We start from the raw sequence: 20,330 nt of genomic DNA on the forward strand, positions 1-20,330 counted from the left end.
ACTCGACTCGACGAGGGGGAGAGAGAGAGAGAGAGAGCGCCGTGTCGTTTATCGAAGATCAAAGTCTCAATTCTCAAGTTTTATACGCACAATACGCTACTTATCCGAGGGAGAAAGCCGCAGACAATTTTCCTTACGTTCGTTCTGCGTATCGTAATAACGTACTCGCGGATAGCATCAGCAGGCTTTTACAATGCTGCCGTCCTTGACACACATAGCTTTTTCAAGGAGAAGTGATTTCCTGAAAATAACAGCGAGACGAGCACTTGGACCGAGCGTGCCCCGAAGACTCGATCGTTATATACTCCGCGAAAATTTACCGCGGAAGATGCGCGTTTCCGTTATTCGCCGATTATTCAAGACCTTACCAAGTACAAAGTACCGCAGCAATTTCGCCGAGAAAAGAATGAAAGTTCGAAATGACCGATGAACCTGATCGTTCAGAGGTGACGCGAGATAAAAGCGCGGCAGCCTGTTATTACGAAATTTGCTCGTTGCATCTTCCACGACTCGTTCTAAACACGACCGAATCAAATTTCGCTCAAGCCTCGTCCGGCTTGATCGTATTCACTTTCGGACAATCGCGACAACGGGCACGGTCTTGCGAGAGCTATCGAGCCGCGAAATTAAAGTCTCGTCCAGGCCCGGGCCCCGCCTTAATTCGGGCCTTCGAGCCATCGAGGCACGCAATCTTTCACAGCGGCGCGGCGAGAGGATGAGCGGAGTCACCGGGTATATTGGCAAAGTACGCGACGCTAGTGATTATTTCGCGGTTTCGCAAGAGATCCGCGACCGACATTATGTAATTTAACGAGGAGTCGCTGCGCGCGCAAATTCCGCGCGCGAGATTCGCAGAACATGCGACGCGATACCGTTTAACAACGTCGCGAATTAAGAGCGTGATCGACGCGACGAGCTGACCAAGTAAGTATCTGAATACGTGTGAGAAAGAAATGTTTTTCGCGTATTCCACGTACCACTCGACTTTCAACTTCTACGCGAGATTTCCTACTTTCTCCTTTATATTCTAAATAAATCGCGGTCGCGCGATACACGCGCGGTGTGTGGCGTAATGTTAATTCGCGAGGATGGAACATGCGGCTCTCGACACACAGAGAGAATACGCTGATTGATTGTAACTTCTACTTGATCGATGCTCACCGATATTTCATCCGGCGGATCGACAGCACAGAACGCAGCGGTCTGAGCACCGAGGATGCGACTCTTTGTCCTGCACTCCCGACTCCCGATCGTTAGCATGCGAAGGTGTTGCTGGTCGGCAGGCTGGAAGAGTGAAACGTAGTGTGATCATTAAGACACCAACCAAGTTCGAACTGCTGACATACCGGCACTGAGTAACACGACGCGACGAACGCGCGCGGAGCTTTATTCGGCGCTCTCTCGCTCCCGCGAGATGTTCACTTTCGACGAAGTTCCGTCGACTCAAACGCGCGAAACACTCTCGGCATTTCCGACAACGAGCATCCACGCGCGAAGCTCACTTTCCGCGGACCGACACGTGAATAGGGAAGTGGCTTTTCACCGCCGGGTCGTCACGTTGCGATCCGTCCCGTAAATGACCGCCATGTTGCAACGATTACGATTCTCGAAGAATCGTACGCGCCAACTTCATTCGATACTCTTGGCGACCCGTACCGCGAGACGTTCACGTGTTTTTCGCGGCTTTTGTTGACGACTGCCGTGTGCAACTGCCGGTGCATCTCCCCACGAATGATATTTTGAGCATAAGGCTCGCCTCCGGCGGGTCGAAAGTGTAAAATTTAATGATCTGAGGAGAGAGTCAAGCTGCCAAAAGTGACCAAGTGCGGCGGACGCGCGTATTTCATTTGGCACTTTGTTGATAGCCCGTTCCGCATGATATTTATTCCTAACAACTGTTCGACGATATTCTGTCGTAGCAAACACGCAATACTCGCTTCTGACATGCTTAACGATGATAATACATACCTGAGACTCATCCTCCCAGCAAGCCGAAATCACCGGAGAAACGCAACGACCTTCCGAATTCAACTGCCGAGCCGCCATTGCTACGCTTGTAATTCTCGAAGCGTTGATATCGATACGTTTTTATCGATACATCTTTATCGATGTATTCACGATACAGCGCATCTCGCGTAAATATCTCGATTGATAATGATTATTATTCTGAAATAATTATTAATTGCAGAATCAATAATGTTTTATAGGCTATCACTCAAACATATTAACAATTATGCAAATTTCTATAAGACTCTATCAAACTTGTAAAAATATATCTCGTAGATCATTTTATAACGTTCTTTGTATTTTCAGGATTTTTTTACCATATAGCAGTTGTCTGTTCATAGATGGCGCTAAAGTACAGCCTATGACTCTCGACGGAGCGGACGGAAAGATCCTTATTCTCAATACCGTTCGCGATTCGCGTGATTGTCGCGTCGATTATCATCAGAATTTCGTATTGCTTGAGGAACAATTAATTTGCTATTATCATTAACATATTAATCAAGTCGTACTACGTTCCTCTCTGTTATACGATCGTAAACTCGATATAAAGAAATTATACTTTTGTAGAAACACGCCAAAATTCGTGCCTGTACCAAATGTCTTAAACTTAACCTCCAAACGCGAGAATATTTTTTTAGGTTAGGTAATAATACGGTCTTTATATACCGCTACATTTTTCACAGTTGTGAAGATACGTATAAAAAAATGCCCGCACCGAATTCTATCAGCGTAGCTGTTATTTGTTCCAGCAATATGAACAGAAGCATGGAAGCGCACGCTTTCCTGAGGTAATCGATCCAGTGATTAACCTACCCGGAGCAACGGTTAATCCATAAATGATCCGAGTTGTTGCAATTTTCTCGCACAGAGAACTATTAAGAATTCGAATCAGAGGTTTTTTCTTAAAAAAAGAAAAAAAAGAAAAAAATAATTATAAGAAATAAATGTTTCACTAGAGGGGTTAAGCAAGATCCACTACTCAATAAACAAGAAGTACATTTGAGAATACGATTGTTTCAGCAAAAAGGGCTTCAACGTGAAATCATTTGGAACTGGGGATAAGGTGAAGCTACCTGGAAACGCACCGGATCGTCCTAACATTTATGACTTTGGGACATCGTACGATGAGATCTACAATGACCTATTGACAAAAGACAAACAATAGTATCCTTGACTTAAAAATAAGCTTCTTGATATTTCTTGCATTACATGTATAATATTGAAAATATAAATCTATCTTGTTCCTAATTACCTTTGCAATTTGTGTACTGAGTTGGTAGTTTAACTTTCTGGAGTTAGTAACTTTTTTCATATATCATACTTTTTTTTATTTTATAATATATACGTATTTTGGTCATTTTTTATGTAAATTATTCTCAAAAAAGAAATTGGGAAGTTAGAATAACAACATTATTTATTCAACTTTATAAACATGTGGTTCATGACATATGATTGTTAACATAAATATATTCCTGAATGATCAGTACAGTTATACACAGAATGGTTTATTGCACATGTTGGATCGAAACCGTCGGATAAAACCTAGACCAGAACGATTTCAATTATCCAAGGATAAATTTGATATCTTAATTACTTGCGAGGAGCGTGTGTACGATCAAGTAATTGAATGTATGGAATCTAGAACTCAGGAAGATAATCAACCTGTGCATTTAATTAATATTGATATTCAAGATAATCATGAAGAGGCCACCGTAGGATCATTTCTTATATGTGAACTAGTCACAGTGGTATTATACATTTTTTATATGCTTATATGCTCAATCTAATTTCTACTACACACGCGATAACATGTGAATTTTTGTTTCAGCTAGCGAATAGTGAGGACTTAGATAATGACATAGACGAATTACTTCACGAATTTGAGTCGAAATTCTCGAGGACGATATTACATACTGTGTTGTTTTACTGAAGATCTGTTACTCATAAGAACAGCCATTTAGAAAATGGTGTTCGTCAAACTTTACACACACATACACACATGAACTTATTTATAAGAGAAAAGTTATATATATATATAAGTTAAATATATATGCCGCGTATACTTTTATTCATCGAATCGTGTGGACTGCATTCTGATACGAATGAAGAGAATTCTATTGTGCTTCCTACTTAACAGATGATCATTTGAAATCTGATTTCTGCGCGGAATTGAACTTCTGCACTTTATTGCCGAGGTTATTGCCGTTATAGATGTGCTGCGAGATTCGCGGCTGTACATCGTACATCGTACAACTGCTTATCGAACGTAGCATGTCGGGTTGGGGTGCCGAGATTTTTAGTACGACGTAAATATATTAATGAAGTAATAAAATATAGAGAGATAAAATATAAAATCATTTTTTTACAAGTCAACCACAGATTCATATGTACATGTATTGTATACAATAGATAATACGCATTGCGGGATGCCAATACGATCCCGTCTTCTCACGATCCGTAATTATATCGCAGATTGTATGTGAAAAATAATAGCAAATCTAATTGAAATGATGTTTCGGTTATGTGCAAATCGTTGAGAATTTATACTTTCGTGCACGTTTGGCAGTCAATGTTGGTCAAGATGAGCGTACAATCTTCGTCCTTTTTCGCGCTTTTTCTTGTTGGCGTGTTTATTTATTTGCTTCCATGGTTTTTCATGGAGCATCAGACTCTGCGTGGATCCAATCTTCGACTTAGCATCCCTGAAAATTTGAGAGAAACTGTATTTATTTGCGAATTTTACATGAAAGTACGAGATATATATCTGATAATTGTATATCTTTATCGTACGAAGCGAAGCATTATTCGGGTATTGAAATTTAATCGAGTTTTATTTTATTCTAATCAATCTCTCCCAAGTTATACGATTATTGCCAATATTATACAGAAGTAACCACACGAATCATGCTCTTTGTAACCATTTCACAGACCATGTCCGAGACTTATTAATGCCTTGGGACGAATTCTTTTAAGACCACAGACCACAGAATATACATTTGAGACAAAGACGTTTACACGTCTTAATATAAGATACTCGCAGCGGAAGAAAGATTTAGTGATATAAAAAGAGTGTTTTTGGTGTGGCGTACGTAGACAACGAATGTTGCGGCGCGTGCTTGCCGGGAACCCCTCTGACATGTACACCAGACGATATATCCTGGAAGAACATACGGTTGAACTCTTCTTCCGTTATCTCACTCCCTTTAATCACGCTGACCGCTCTGGGCGGTATGTGCCTGTTCGCGGACAAAACCCGACGACACTGCGGGAACGTGTGAAAACGTTCTTGCTCGACTGTCGGTGGAGCGACGCAGTATAATAATTTGCCATTAACGAAATCCTTAAGAACGTATCTGGCTGAACGGGCATTGTCCGGTTGGCCGTTTTGCGTCATGAAACCTCTATTATCTGCAGTAAAAATAAGAAAGAGAATATTTATTTACAATATCCATCATTACGAAATATATGTACGTGGTAACAAAAGTACAGCTCGACTATATGTGTACGATTTATATGATACTAAGTGAAAAATTAATAAAAAATACTACTAAAAAAGAAAACTATCGTAACGATGTGACATTATTGTAGAATACAAATACCGAAAAAAAGATAGTCAAGTGAGATATTAATATCGTCACCTTAGTATCTTTTGTACTTTTGAGTATCTTAATGATTGGATTAATTTACGTACATCCATGCGCGTTTAAAAGCTCCTCCGCGGTTAGCGGACGATCGGGATCTTCTTTTCCCTGTGGAACAGTTAAAATAAGACCATACAGATCCTCCAGGATATGCCTAGGTATCAAAGTGGTTAATAACATGACCGGCGGCACGTGGTCTCTCATCTGATCAATCGGAAGTATGCCGTTCAGGATCATTTCCGCCTTTGTGCAAACGAAACTTGGCATCACCAAACCCGGACAATCACACAGCAACAAATCCGTATCCAGATACAGTGTCTGGAAGTGCTTAGTCTTGCCTGGAGTGGCAGACACAGAGACTTTCTTATCCTTCAACAGTGCGTTAATAGTGGAACTTTTGCCGACATTTGGATAGCCTACCAATCCGATTGTCGTCACTCCGCCGTCCATATACGTTTTACCGGTGTATATTGTCTTTAATAATTCAATAAGATCGTCCCTGTCTAACAATTCCGACGAATTAACGATTCTCTTCTCCGTCTCGCACTTGGAATCAACTGCTATCTCAGTTCCTACTTTTTCATTTTCCGAACCTGTTGTGGAGATTTTCAGTCTTTCTAACGCGTCTTCCGAAGCTTCTGTTCGTTTCTTATTCTCAGTTTCCGTGTTGGACGCGGCGAATGAATCGCTGGGATCCTCAGCACTCTCGTATTCTGATTCCGATACGAGTGCCGAATTGTAAACCGATTCGTTGTCAGTTTCGTCCTCTTCGTCCTCGCTTTCATCCCCTGAATTCGTTTCGTTCTCGCTCTCTTCTTTGATTGTTTTTGCCGATAATAACGCTGAAAAGAAGGCTACTTGTACATTTACATCTGTAAAGTACTTTGCCCATTCCTCCCTCTGTTCATTCGTTAGAAAATCTGCTTTATTGATAAGAATCATGTTTAATTTTTCAGCATTGACTTCCTTCACGTAACGCTCCAGATCTTCGCAACGGAAGAGCAATGGATTACGCGCGTCCACAATTTGTGCAACAACATCGCTACGCTCTACAACCCTCCACAATTGTCGCCAAAACTCCAAGTTCTTCTCGAAAGGCGTCAATATTATTCCTTCGGTTTCTTGTAACTCGGCCAAAGAACGTCTCCACTTTAAGAACGCGTCTTTCTCGCGACTCAGCAATTCTTGCGCAGTAGTGAAGCTGTCCCATTTTGGTCTTCTTGGTATCTTCAACAGATCTTTGTTTTTCTTTTGTGATTCTAGAATCTTGTGTTGCTCAGCCTTTGAGGGCAAACCATTCTTGAAATTCACAAACTTGACATTTAATTTCTCTGCTTGGAACTCAGTTCCTGCAAGTTCGGCAGTCGACAGGAACTCTTGGAAGGAACTCTCCTCTGTAACTGACTGCAAATTGAGCCGGCCCCAGTCATAACCGTCGTTGATTTCAGAAGTATGGAGCTACAAACAGAACATGTGTTGCTAATGATCACGAATAATATATGAGGGTGACATAAAAAAGTTAAGCAAAATTCATGATATTACCATAGACGGTTCATTATTGTTCTTTTTAATTTTCCTGCTCCCAAATCGATCTCTGATCAAAGACTTTCCTAAAGCGTTATTTCCTCCTTTGCCTTTCTTCCCCATAATACCAAATCCAATTTACTTTTTTCGCAAATCACATGCAGTTGGGTATGCAGCAACGTACAGGTTATGATGTTTATAAAGCCTATATCAATTCACTTCAACAGATGGCTCTGGGCAAGTTGGGTACTGCTCCAACGTCACTCTCTCTCTTTCTCTCTCTCCCTCTCTCTCTCTCTCTCTCTCTCTCTCTCTCTCGGTGTAAGTTAGACGAAATATTTAAAGCCTATCAAACTTCATGTGTTGAAATTGGATACAGCTAGTTCAGCAGAACCGCTTTGCAACTATTGTAAAATTCATGATTCTGATTGGTACATGCCCAAGATTGAGAGCATCCATGCACCAATCAGACCTATGAATTTTACAACAATTCCAAGCAACTTTCTCCGCTGAACGCATAGTCAATGGCGTATCGGGCCAATCGGGGCCAAGTGTGCCTGAAATCTCACCATGTTGAAGACAGAAATATTTGTTCCCCGCCAACAAATCGGTGTCTCCGATTGAAGTCTCTAGAATATAAGTTACCGACATACGCTCTCACACGCAAGTGCGTTATACATATTCAGCGGTGTAAAAGCAGATAGGGCTAGGGAGCGGCGTTTCTCGACCATCACGCCGCCGCATCCGGCCGCGTCGTTATAAATATTATCCGTCTTACCGAACGCGTGGGCGCGTGTATACGACATTGGCGTATTCTCTAGAGACGCCGCGTACATATATATACACTTCGTTCGCGTCAATTAGACAGTCAGTGAGTCAGTCGGCTCCGTCGGTTGGTCGATTGGTCGGTTGGTTAATCAGTCAGTCGGTCGCGCCGCTGTCCGCGAGAACAGTGCGCAGAGATTTCTTCGTGGTTTGGTTGTCGCGGATGCGATCGCCTTGCTCTGTTCTTCTTTTCGCTCCTTCAGCACCTCCTCGCCGCCGTCACCGTCACCGTCGCCGTCGCCGTCGCCGCCGCCGCCGTTATCACTGCGATAGACTCGAGTCTCGAGGCCTTTGCATCAGTGTGCCAGAGGCGCAATGTCGAGACACGATGCGATGTTGATAGCTACGGACGAGATCGACGGTATATGGCCCTTCCTGCAGAGTGTGAGTCGTCGACCTTGCCGTTGCTTTGTTCTTTCAGCCCTCCAGCTGGCCGTCGGCGCGATATCGCTTCACCGTCTGCTCGCTCAATTCGATACTCCGGGTAACCTCCCTCGTTCGCGGAGCAACGTATTTTCCGGCAACATGCGTGCGTTCTTCTTCTTCACGCGCATTTCACGTTCCTCGATCGCTCCAACGACGACTCGGTTACATCGTGTCAACAATTGAAGAGGTTGTTTTTACGCAGGATAGGATTAAAAGAGGGAGCGACTTTTTGCTACGAATGATTCGCCGCGGCGATTAATTGCATTTTCTCTGCCGCGCGCGCGCGGTCGTGTTGTCTGAAGTCGAAGAGATAGTGTAGAACCGTGCACGAAGCGTATCTCAAAGCCGAGCTGAATCCATTTTTATAGATATGAAAGTCATCATTTTTTACATTATGGATTTAGAACGATCTAGGAGAATGTTCCTCGCTTATTTGAATCTTGATAGTAATGTCATAATGTCGTGTCGTCAAAATATCATTAAAATATCGTTACGTTCAGGTGACGCGATACCACGCTATTAAATATGAAGCACTAATACCCAACGAGTCCTTATCTATAAAACTGTTTGCCCAAGTTTGCCTTCTCCATATTTCACTCGCCCGTATTATAATCAGTGCCACAAAGTCAAACAGATATGCAAAGTCGACTTGAGTCGAGTCATTGGACGATATTTCCGTTCGTTTATAAATTTACCTCTTTTCATCGCGCCGAATCGGAATATCGGAAATAGACGCGGGATTTCAGGAGGAGAACTTGAGGAGAGAGAGAGGAGCAAGCGCAATTTTCACGACGTTACACATGCTTCCCCCTCCACCGTTCGGCTGACACGCGAAGATATATCAGCAGGCGCCGCGAATCCTTGCGATCTTTGCAATTTAAATGAGACGGATTAATATTCAAGCTCTCCGCGCGTACAGAGCACGAGGTGATATAATTCTGAGGGAAGTACGGCCGGAAATAGCGAGGTTATCCGCCGCGGATATCCTCGGTGAACGGAGCTGCGGACACCGGTGTAAACATTGTTGCTGCACCCAACGTTGTTGCGACACGGCGGTACATTCCGCCGCGCTCCAAATACCGCACCGCCACGCTCGCCACTTTCGGTTTCGACGGAACGGAGCGAGCGAGCGAGCCAGCCCAGCGCGTGTCGCGTCTCCAATTAATTCCCCCCCCCCTACTTGGCGCGTTTATCTTATCATCGATCGTCGCGCGCGCGAATGCAACGATCGCATACGACTCTACGGCCTCGACGGTTCAAACGATGCAAACCCGACGACGCGCAACCTCGCGCCTGGCGGCACGCGCGGCGCACGCCGCGCCGGCGATCGTAATCGGCCGATCGACATATCCGTCCCACCGGCGTACTATTTTCGTCGGGTTTGCCGTCATGCTCGCTCAAGGACAAACGCACCGAGGGACCGACCGCGAGCGGGTCCTCGAGCGAGAAACGAGAGGCGCTACGCGCCTCGCTCTCCAGGACGCGCGTGAATATTTTTGGATCGTCGGCCGCGACCGCGAAAGCGGAACCCGGGCAGAACAGGAAAGAAGTCATTTTTCCATCACAATTCGTCGTCACTTTCCCGTCATTTTCATGTCATCGTGATTTTTTGTTTTTCTGCCTGGGAAAGAGGAAATTCCGGCTGGGTGTTGCTTTCCTCGCAAGTGCTGCGATTGAAGCTCGTTCGCACGCCAGTTGTCGTATCGCCAGCCAGGATCGGGGGGAGGGCGGCGGGGATAAAGCACGTATCGATAAAGCACACTTTGTTTGTTGCTCGATCGAGTCTACTCGCGAGAGCAATCACGCGAAAATGAAAGAAACCGCTCTAATAGATAAGATACGACGACGGATTTTACAACGGACGTTAATGAAATATTTCGCTCTCTCGTGTTTCTTCAGCCGAGCCGATTTATCCGCAAATTGAGATCGATTTCGAAAGACGTGTTGTATTACGGCGTACGCGCCGCGCGTTCTCCTGTTACAGATCGACTGGAGAGACCCATGGCTAGCCGTGCTGTTGACTTTTCACATTGCCATCACGATGACCGCGTTAATGACCAGGAATCATGCGAACTTTCAAATAATTCTGTTCCTCGTGCTTCGTAAGTTCTCGCTTCTTTCGTGGCACCGCGCCCGTTTTTACCGGGACTTCGCCCTAAGCTCTGGTCTCTGTTTCAGTGCTTCTCGTTTATTTCTCGGAAAGCATCAATGAGGTAGCGGCGACCAATTGGATGTAGGTATCAGTTACAACGTATCGAAACATGTCTGTTAAAAAGCGTTCTTTTCGCGCGTCGGATTTCTTCAGAGTTTCACTTGTAATCTGAGATCTCGATCATTTTCACAGGGTCTTCTCCAGACAGCAATATTTCGATTCCAAAGGCTTGTTTATATCCATCGTCTTCTCCGTGCCTATTCTAATGAATTGTATGATTATGGTGGTAAGTGCAGAGGAATGTAGCGACGTTTTACCGAACAATTCGGTTGTAACATGTCCGTCGAGTATCGTCGACTGCACCGCACGCGTTACGATTTTTCAGGCCAGTTGGCTTTATCAGTCCAGTCAATTGATGACGAGCTTAAAGCGAGCCCAGCTGCGACAGCAAGCGAAAAATCGCCAATCAAACGGCGAAGCGTCGAACGGCAGGCTGAACCGGCCGAAGCAGGAATAAGAAACTGAGATCTAGTCAGGCTGCAGACAGAGGAGGGACACGATAGGAGATCACGGAGGATACGTTTAATTTAATTTAATTTAAGGACAAAGGCGCGGACTCTCTATATATTTACACGTTGACTTAAAGAGCTAGATAGATTTCACCAGAACGCTGTGTGTATCGCGCCTATGCGAAAGAGTACTGGGCAAAGAGGGTAGGAGGCGGGAAGAAATCAGAGGGTGGACGGACGTGATGATCATGATGATGATGATAATAATACATGTGCAATATAGCGTACGAACGCGTGGCGCACGTTCTCCGCGACGCGTATTACGCATTTTCGACTTCCAAGCGCGGCGCGACGTCCCCCTTTCGCTCTTCCGTCGCTCTTACGGGCCTGCTGTGCGTAACTTTGGCCATCACCGGTTCGGTAATTGGCCGCAGTCTCCGTTGCGAAATAAGCTTTTAATCAGTTTGAAATTTCGTGAAGGAAGGCAAAGTACGGTAGCGCCGAGTATCGGCGAGGCAAGTATCTCTCAGAGTAATAATGCACGTCGGAACTGCCTAGTCAAGCTATCCGTTAAAAGGCGGTATTTCCGTCGTCGGATACAGTGCCGTAATTACAACGATTTCTCGCGAAATTCAGCCGGCTTCATGCCGGAAAGCGAAACGTGGCATTAAACGAGAGATGATCAGCCACGCTGACGACGAACAATAACTAAAGCGCGGGCGCGCACGCGCGATATTAGCGTGACGGCGAACGCTCTGTTATCTTACCGTTTGTAATTATAAGGAACATTCCGGTAGTTGATTTCCGTTTACGTTTTGATATATTGAGATGCTGATCGTGAATTAAAGTGTTCTTAAATGTTGTAATTAACGTACTTATATCGCATAATAATAGCCAGGTGTATGCGTGCGTACGTGTGTGTGTGTGTGTGTGTGTGTGTGTGTGTGTGTGTGTGTGTGTGTGTGTGTGTGTGTGTGTGTGTGTGTGTGTGTGTGTATGTGTATACGCGCGTCACTCTCGTCGTAGCAGCTCTGCTGTAAGAACTCGAGATGTAAGATTACATAATTAAGGACCTCAGCGCACGACGTATTTGCATGCGTGTGCTCGCGTATGTGTATATGTGTGCCTGCGTGTGATTAAGCGTGCGTGAATGTGCATATGATTGACAGTTTTCGAAGGAAATAATGAGCCGTCAGAATAGACGAAAGTATCGCGTGCGTTGTTATCGCGCGTGTGAAGCTTTCCTAAGTTGTATATCGATGTGAATCAAAGCGCATTATCTTGCCGCCTTAATATGTAACGCGCGAGTTAATCCTTTTCCCGTGGAGGACGTGACAGAGCGTGTAATGCGGAACGGAGCTTCGTCCCTCTCTCCCCCCCTCCCCCACTGTATTGTGTGTGTAATGTGTGCTGTATTTTGTATATCTTTAATCTTTCCTACAGTTTGAAGAAATTATCATGAAACGATCTTCAATTCTTACAATGGAAATATTAAAATTTCTTTGATGAATTATTATACAGTTTTATAACTTTGTTACGTAACATATTGCACGTTTCTTTAGATGCGTAATTTTTTAAAGGTCTGTACATAAGCTCATCGAATGTGGGATAAACTGTTTTACTTTTTAGCCTCAGGATATATATATATATATGTGTGTGTGTATACAAATATTTTCGTTGACGTCGCTTGTTTCCTCTAATTAATTGCAGTCAATTTTGAACAAGTGCCAGGAAACGAATTAACTTTTATCAGCGGGAAAGGTTTAGCCATTTTAAAATAATAAAATATTTATTCATACAACGCTTTTCTACAATCTTCTTCCTTGACCTCGTCTTTTTACAATGCGCACGTTGACATTACAAATATCTTCTTAAGTACAGATACATATTTATAGCAGTTTTTATATGTTTTCATAGAATCAATATGACGCAATGCCATGTACGAAGGTGCTGCGTAATTCCTAAATCCGCCAGTATATTGGATTACTAACGTAGACATATAATCAGTAAAGAAACACGCGTACGTGTAAAACCTACAACATCGGACAGACTGAAGATCAAAACATATAAAAATAATAATAAATTATAATACAAATGTTAGTCTTTCTCTCTCGTTCTCTTTACCTCTTTATTCCTCCTAATAAAAAAGTAAAGTTTATCACATTATCAAAAGGTTAAAAATAAAAGTTTCGCTATCTTTCATTAAACTAAACATATATTAACGAAGGATAACAGCAATATTATGTCACTTTTATGCCTTTATAACTAAAGACTTTAAACTGCAAAATATTTCTCGAATCGTTTCATTATCATTATTTTTATCAAAATTATAGCTTATTAAATTTTGTGTATTTCTTATGAGAAAATAAAGATTTTGGAATTTAGCTCAATTTGTTAATTCGACAAAAGCTAATCAAGTACCTTTCGTCATCTAACGGTATAACAATAAACTTGTTGAGCAAAGTTGATTTGAATTATTGAAAGCTGGTAAATTGTAGTTCAGATCTCGCCTAAATTTTATGAGGCTGATAAATTACGATTCGAATCTTGGCTAAAATTAATTTTTAACTGAGACTCAAACCATAATTTACCGACCTCCATAAAACTGAGTCAAATAAAAAACGCAATAATGACATTATGAATGATAAAAATAATAATAATTACTTTATATTGTATATTCTCCTAGTAGATATAAAATGCATTTCGAAATTTATCGATTTATACTATTTTGCTTTCGAATATACGTCGTTTGCATCAAGTGCTGAAAATTTAGGTTAAATGAACGAAGCAGCTTATCATGCGCCAGTTATTGTAATCTTGCTAAATAAAAAAGAAAGCTTCACGTTTTCCCCAAAATACGCGAAGGATTCAATAATACGTGTTATTTTTTTACTTAAATCATTTAAATAAACCAAGTATTAAATATGTTGTTTCGACAATCCTATCAACTTCTGTCAGCGGTTCGACCGGCAGGAAATATCACAACAAACTTAATTGCTCGATTTATTTCGCGAAATAATAGACTTCAACAGTGCTTGTCGAAAGAAAATGACAAAGATTCGACGGATGTCAAGCTTTCCAACCCAATTGCCTTGTCCGAAGACACAAAGAAATTCGATGATGGAGTTTACGCATCGCATTCTACGCAAAATGACAATAATGTGGCAAAAGCTACATCACTTACTTGTGCTCATCCGAACATCACTGCTCCACACGTTGACAATTTCCTCGACGATGATGACGAGAAGAGCATAACGTTACCGAAACCTCTGGACGTATATACCGAAGATTTGTCCGACATCGGTCCATATCTCACATCTACTTTTTCATTCGCCAAGTACGCGAACAAATCGCGCATAATCCAAGAGCTGGTGAAACTCGGGGTAGAGCTGTATAAATTGGAGTCCAAAGAAGGAATGGTACAATATATTCTGGGCCTCGACTTCGACCGCGATGTAAAGCCATACATCACATTTCTGTATGATTGTGGTGTGCCGGCTGATTATCTAGGTCATTTCATCACTAAGAACCCTTACATCTTCAAAGAAGATATTGATGATCTTCATACCAGAATAAGATACTTGAGGGCACATGAATTCAACATAAATATGATAAAGACTATCATTTGCAAGAATCCTAGATGGTTGTTACATAGTACTAAGGATATTGATGGCAGACTTAGCTATTTCCAAACTAACTTCAAACTTAAGGGTAATGAAGTCAGAATCTTTACAGTCAAGGGACCTAAAGTGGTAACATACCACATGATGCACATAATGGCTAATACATTCAGCATCAAGCAAGATATGGAATTTAATGACAAACAAATGAAACAATTGCTCCTTAGGATGCCCAGATTATGGGTAAAAAGTATGCACACAATTATTGTAAAAAACACCATTAACACATTCCCAAAGCTTATAAATCTTGTCAATCTAATGCTTTGAATTGTTTTCAGATCGCGAAAGACTAATTAGGATATTTGAATATGTTCATGACGAAATGAAGTTGTCACATGATTTAATTGTGCAATCCCCGCATATCTTGCTCTGTCGAAAGAACAGGCTCCAACAGAGGCACATGTTTTTGGTAGAAATGAAAAAGGCCAATTACGATCCTTCCAAACCATTGTATGTTTCACCACGAGCCTTGGTCAGTGGTACAGATGTGGACTTCTGTAGAAATATCGCGAAGACATCCATCGACGTATACAATGAGTTTTTAAAAACATTTTAATTACTATAGCTTAAATATAAATAAACCTATTAATAAAAATATTGCTGTTCAAATTATTTCTAGCAGTTATCGCATTTCGTTATATTATAAGATATCAAGGGATTCCTGTTTGGTATATTTTATATTATAAACATAAAACTAATCACCTTGTCCTTTACTTAAATAAGACTCGAAGAATATAATTAGCATACGTTATACATATACATAATACATATATAATTTACATTTCTTTTTGTATAATTGTCATAAAAAGAAAAAGAGCGTTCTTCGCATCCCGTTGCGTGTGGCGAGCCGTTATTTTACTTTTACTTTCTTATCTAACATTTCGATACAAACACGTCCCAGTGTAAGTAAGTAAGATCGAATTATTGACTGACAGTTCTATTTGGCGTTACACGCGCATTGAGATTCCACAATAGAAATATCGGGCTTCGGTGGAAAAATCGATGCTTCTGCAACAACATCATTCTCATTAATGCTTTTCGTAATTCTGTTTAATTATTCTTCTGAGCGTCGCATCAACGCCAGTCCCAATCAGCTCTTCTCGCCGCGAAGTCAGATGGACTCTTGAAAGTTTGCCAGTTACATTTGAGAATCTGCATTGACAAGAGGAAGGAGGCCGATCGGGATTAACGGTAATCGACATCGACTGGGTCCCGAGTTTTAATTGTACTTTCCCAGCTCTATTTTCTTCTGTATCGCGCGCACTGAGTGATAAAGTAGCGAATCTATCAGTCCCGCCACGGTGAATACACCGCCAATGATTGCACAAGTGTTTGTTGCAAAGTGCCCGAACGACTTTGCTTTTTCCGTGTACTTCACCATGAGCGGGCTCAGCTCGTAGCTGAAAAATATGCCAGGCATGCCGGAGTCGCTCATGTACAGCGGCATCCGCTTCGAATGTCGTGTCACTGAGAATTGATTCGTTAAGAGGGTCGATCCGTCCGCGCGGACATACGTTGTTGGCACGATCTTGATATAATAATAAAACATCATAGCACCTAAAAAATGAAATAACCGTGTCAGTTGTAAGGCTCCAATCGGTATCATCAATCAATCATCCTAATTCTAGAAAATTCTTTAAAAGTAAAGTTTAAATATCTTATAAAAATATCACGCTTCTGCTAATCGCCAAGAAGTTAAATTCAATAAATTAATTTTCTCAATGAAAAAATTAAGTTCATATCGTTTTTTCTTTATCTATATTTGATACGCGATACGAATGACCCGCCGTATCAACATGTGACGTCACATTCGACGGAAATAGCAGACGGCGTGACCGTCTTCTTTTACAGCGAAACCATCATGGCGTCTCTGCGGTAACGTCTTACGAGTGCGACGCGTGATTTTTGGTGATTGTGCAGAAACGCTATCAAATTCCTAAATTGATAAGTAAAAATACGACCGGTTGATAGTAACCGCTGCAATATTACGTAAGGTACGTTTTCACAGTAAGTATATGTATATATGTGTGGTTAAGCAACCTCAAAAACACGCGTATTTGTATGCCACAAAAAATTCTACACGTTTATTCTAAGCGACTGTATGTAAAATTTAGAGAATTTCTTTTGATTTATGAGATAAAGTCCACGCAAGATGCCTGCTATATCAACAGGAGCCTACAGTCAAGGACCCTCGTGCTTTGATAGAATGAAAATAGGTTTTGCAATTGGATTCTTTGTTGGTATAAGCTCTGGTGCGCTCTTTGGTGGATTTTCTTCCTTTAGGTATCATTGATAACAATTGCCACTACAAACACATTCAATAACCCTAGCAAATATGTGTAATTACAAACCATTTGATTACCAGATATGGACTGAGAGGAAGAGAATTATATACCAATATTGGAAAACTAATGCTTCAAGGTGGTGGAACATTTGGTACATTTATGGCTATTGGAACAGGAATAAGATGCTAGCGTATATATGTATGTATGGATGATGTAAATCTTGACATATATCTTTGATTTACAATTTTTTGTAATGGTTGCATTGAGTTTATAACTGTTTGTAAGAACAGTAAGTTATATTCTTAATAAAATAGCTGTAAGGACATACCTTCCGTAGCAACTGTGGTGGTATCATCCATAGGATTTGTTTTTCCTGGGATATTGAGTCCGAAGCTCAAATGTCTAATTTTATGTGTCATATTGAAGTGATTTGAATTGTAAGGTTGAACATCATGCACTGTTACATTAATGAAAATTTGTGATATTATAAATAGATATCATAAGAAAAAAATTTTATCTTGTCAACTTACCATGTACATGATTGACGGAATAACTATCACCTGGAGCAATGTGAAAACTCCCACCAACTCTATTCACTTCCATATAACCATAGATTTGGCAGCCTTGTGTAAAGGCATGCTTGTACTTGTCTGCAGATTTATCATTTTGACATTGTTTAATTTTAGCTAAGTCTGGCATAGCCCATTTCTTAAGTCTATAAGCCATTTGTACATCATCACAAGTATTACAACATCTGTACAATAAAGTTAAATTTTATATAGATACATATATTGATGAAATTAATCCTCAATATATATTCAAAGTCTGACTCACTCTAACGTCTCTGTAGCTGCTCCGTAACAATCTCCACAAACTTTTGTAGTAGAGCTGATCTGTGTTTCCTGTAAGAATATTTCAATATTAATTTACAAATAAAAATTCAATGAGAAAAGATATGAAAGTCCTCAAGTACCTCATCTGTAGGTTTCACAACAGCCTTGGTTTTTGTAATATCTATACCAAACAATTTCATATCAGAAAGTTTTTTTTCATTTTGCTTTATTTCTTATATAATTTATTTATATTACTAGGAAATATATACTTGTTCTCTGTGGGTCCTCTATGGGTTTACCATTTAAGTCTAACCGTCTTTGAAAGATATTATGTTCTATCTGCAAATATTGCACACCAGTTGTGTCCATTGCATCTACTGATAAAACTGCAAAAATATAGAAACTATGTTACTTTTTCTGTGTATATATATAAATATTAAACTCAATCTGTACTTACGATCACAAGATATAGTTGGAACTATTACATCCAAATTGATCCTCAATTTAGAGCCCCTAGATGTATCTACAAATAATTCTTCGCTCATAGTTGGTGTGAGATAATAGTTTATTTCTGACATAAATAATATGCCCATGATGATAGTACTAATGATTGTAACTGAAAAAGCATCATTTTATCATTTGCACTAGCATGTGTACGTATATATGTGTATATATATAAAAGGAATAATTATCAGTTAGCAAATTTTATCAATGAAAAAATATATATTCTGAACCATTTTCCATCTTTTTCTATGGAGCAAACTATGGAGCAAACATAAACAATATATCTTATCAAACATCTACGCGAATATTGAAAAAAAAACGCACAACATGGTAATTTAAACTCGAAACGCCTCGACAGGACGCTGACAAGAGAACCTGAAGCTCAATCGGAGATTAATTACTTGTCGACGTCGTTTAATTTCGCATCGTAATGATTATCACTTAATCTAATAGAACGCAAATATCCTCGCTTTCCCCAAGTTCGATCCTCGTGGAAATCGAGCCTGGATCTTCGTCAGACCAGACATTGATGCGAAAATTTGACGAAACTGACAGGTAATGCTTTAGACGAGGATTTTCTGATTCTGTTTACCGATGGCACCGCTAAAGGTCCTCACGAGAATATCGGCTTCCTCACGAACTTTCGGGTGCACGTCCAGTTGCCGTAGTATTTGCATTTTCTCGCCTGTTGACGACTGATAAATAAATATACAATACGGTGCAGTACAGAACACTGTTAAAATGCACTGATAACAGGTGTGTTTTTTATTACTACTTTGACTGCACTAATTTCAAAAGTGTATACTGATTCTTTATTACCGAATTGCAATGACGTATATATCTAAACCGAGCATTCCACCCACAGAGTGATGCCGAAGTTGGCAGTTTGAATCAGAGTGAGAAAGTTAATTTGCCGTAATGCTTTCTCACTTTATCGTATCGAAAGTAAATGGTTGTTATCAGGTACAATATAAGGATGGAGTGCAAGCCGCAATGTCACAAATGCAAGAACTCAATTTCATTTTTATTATTTTTCAGTATTTTTTTCACTTCACTTCAATGTCAACAGTAAATTTTTTTTCTCGTCTTTGGTGATTATATCTTGCGTCTTTAGCCAAGAACGATTTACAAGTGTAAAGTGTAGAAGGTTAAGTTGTATAGTACCAGCAGAGAGGAAGCTAAGAGCGGCCAACACGGCGTTTTCGGCGACACCGATTTTTCGCACTGGGAATAGGCGCTATCTGCATCCATTTTGAGAGGGGAACTACGATGCTACATCCACTTTTAGGTCTCGACGGTAAAACCTGCATCTGGTGGCTGTCCGTGCTACATCCACTTTCAGGCGGTTTATGTCCATGCTACAACCATAATAGCGTACTTGACAAGCATGGTCTCGCTCATTGTTATGCATTTGTAACATGAATTAACATGTTACAAATGCATAATTAACATGCTACGAACTGCTACCCCATGCAGCATATTCACCAGATTTAGCCCCCTGCGACTATTTCCTGTTTCCAAACCTGAAGAAATGGCTGGGCGGTAACAGATTTGGGTCGAACGAAGAGGTCATCACTGAAACAAACGCCTATTTTGAGGGCCTTGAGAAAACCTCTTATTTGGAAGGAATAAAAAAATTGGAAAAACGGTGGACTAAATGTATCGAGCTAAAAGGAGACTACGTTGAGAAATAAAACGCTTATTGGCCGAAAAAAATATCTTTTATTAAAAAAGTTACTGACTTATTAAACTACACTCGTACCTTGTATTTACAACTCGCTGCTACGTGGCGCCCGATGGCATTAGCATACTCGGAGTTGAATTAACGACTTGGAGAGGATAAAATGCGAACGTAGCAGTTCTAAAGTATCGCTTCACGGCTCTCTGAGCTAAGACCAAAGTGTAGTAGATCGAAGGTTAAAGTATTCCAACCTTTCTCCGTTG

The 20,330-nt window shown here is 41.0% G+C and overlaps 7 protein-coding genes across 16 annotated transcripts in view; 4 read left to right on the forward strand and 3 right to left on the reverse strand.

Moving 5' to 3' along the window:
• LOC105190778 (uncharacterized) overlaps positions 1 to 2,047 on the reverse strand; it is a 39,377-nt gene extending 37,330 nt beyond the window's left edge. For 2 of the 3 annotated variants that reach the window (XM_025305392.1, XM_025305390.1), the window contains exons 1-2: positions 1,969 to 2,047; positions 1,162 to 1,284 (exon numbers count right to left, since the gene is read on the reverse strand). The gene's annotated coding sequence lies outside the window, so the exon portion shown is untranslated. Of the gene's footprint in view, positions 1 to 1,161; positions 1,285 to 1,346; positions 1,576 to 1,968 lie in introns of those variants that run through there. The other variant, XM_025305391.1, reaches the window with a different exon arrangement.
• Positions 2,048 to 2,386: 339 nt separating this feature from the next.
• On the forward strand, positions 2,387 to 4,494 carry Ssu72 (Ssu72 CTD phosphatase). Its single transcript, XM_011153696.3, has 4 exons — positions 2,387 to 2,795; positions 3,028 to 3,171; positions 3,497 to 3,755; positions 3,836 to 4,494. The coding sequence occupies exons 1-4, from the start codon at positions 2,713 to 2,715 to the stop codon at positions 3,935 to 3,937; spliced, it is 588 nt and encodes a 195-aa protein (XP_011151998.1). The 5' UTR covers positions 2,387 to 2,712; the 3' UTR covers positions 3,938 to 4,494.
• Positions 4,350 to 7,440, reverse strand: Ns3 (nucleostemin 3). The gene is made up of 4 exons (XM_011153698.3): positions 7,191 to 7,440; positions 5,699 to 7,106; positions 5,097 to 5,415; positions 4,350 to 4,709 (listed from the first exon to the last, which is right to left on the reverse strand). Exons 1-4 carry the CDS (start codon positions 7,293 to 7,295, stop codon positions 4,574 to 4,576), a joined length of 1,968 nt encoding a protein of 655 aa, XP_011152000.1. The 5' UTR covers positions 7,296 to 7,440; the 3' UTR covers positions 4,350 to 4,573.
• Positions 7,441 to 7,860: 420 nt separating this feature from the next.
• Positions 7,861 to 12,415, forward strand: Tmem18 (transmembrane protein 18). The gene is made up of 5 exons (XM_011153695.3): positions 7,861 to 8,381; positions 10,408 to 10,525; positions 10,602 to 10,656; positions 10,768 to 10,861; positions 10,961 to 12,415. The coding sequence occupies exons 1-5, from the start codon at positions 8,313 to 8,315 to the stop codon at positions 11,090 to 11,092; spliced, it is 468 nt and encodes a 155-aa protein (XP_011151997.1). The 5' UTR covers positions 7,861 to 8,312; the 3' UTR covers positions 11,093 to 12,415.
• A 1,403-nt stretch (positions 12,416 to 13,818) lies between these two features.
• LOC105190773 (transcription termination factor 3, mitochondrial) lies at positions 13,819 to 15,396 on the forward strand. The gene is made up of 2 exons (XM_011153690.3): positions 13,819 to 14,954; positions 15,043 to 15,396. Exons 1-2 carry the CDS (start codon positions 14,009 to 14,011, stop codon positions 15,318 to 15,320), a joined length of 1,224 nt encoding a protein of 407 aa, XP_011151992.1. The 5' UTR covers positions 13,819 to 14,008; the 3' UTR covers positions 15,321 to 15,396.
• A 77-nt stretch (positions 15,397 to 15,473) lies between these two features.
• Positions 15,474 to 19,569, reverse strand: LOC112590019 (endoplasmic reticulum-Golgi intermediate compartment protein 3). 5 transcript variants are annotated; one of them, XM_025305353.1, is made up of 9 exons: positions 19,551 to 19,569; positions 18,979 to 19,071; positions 18,340 to 18,498; positions 18,152 to 18,268; positions 18,023 to 18,063; positions 17,884 to 17,951; positions 17,580 to 17,803; positions 17,378 to 17,506; positions 15,474 to 16,321 (listed from the first exon to the last, which is right to left on the reverse strand). In XM_025305353.1, exons 2-9 carry the CDS (start codon positions 19,061 to 19,063, stop codon positions 15,984 to 15,986), a joined length of 1,161 nt encoding a protein of 386 aa, XP_025161138.1. In that variant the 5' UTR covers positions 19,064 to 19,071; positions 19,551 to 19,569; the 3' UTR covers positions 15,474 to 15,983. The 5 variants fall into 5 exon arrangements, with proteins under 5 accessions (XP_025161138.1, XP_025161140.1, XP_025161139.1 ...); XM_025305355.1 differs by having other exon boundaries at positions 18,979 to 19,081; positions 19,551 to 19,568; XM_025305354.1 differs by having other exon boundaries at positions 18,788 to 19,081; positions 19,551 to 19,566.
• LOC109504570 (reactive oxygen species modulator 1) lies at positions 16,590 to 17,834 on the forward strand. Of its 4 annotated transcripts, none has more exons than XM_019844921.2 (4): positions 16,590 to 16,771; positions 16,892 to 17,047; positions 17,130 to 17,247; positions 17,387 to 17,834. In XM_019844921.2, the coding sequence occupies exons 2-3, from the start codon at positions 16,917 to 16,919 to the stop codon at positions 17,236 to 17,238; spliced, it is 240 nt and encodes a 79-aa protein (XP_019700480.1). In that variant the 5' UTR covers positions 16,590 to 16,771; positions 16,892 to 16,916; the 3' UTR covers positions 17,239 to 17,247; positions 17,387 to 17,834. The 4 variants fall into 4 exon arrangements, with proteins under 4 accessions (XP_019700480.1, XP_019700478.1, XP_019700479.1 ...); XM_019844919.2 differs by having other exon boundaries at positions 16,901 to 17,047; XM_019844920.2 differs by having other exon boundaries at positions 16,590 to 16,758; positions 16,901 to 17,047.
• Positions 19,570 to 20,330: the final 761 nt, after the last annotated feature.

Source organism: Harpegnathos saltator, unplaced genomic scaffold (assembly GCF_003227715.2).
Source record: "Harpegnathos saltator strain DR-91 unplaced genomic scaffold, Hsal_v8.6 scaffold694, whole genome shotgun sequence".
NCBI lineage: Eukaryota > Metazoa > Arthropoda > Insecta > Hymenoptera > Formicidae > Harpegnathos > Harpegnathos saltator.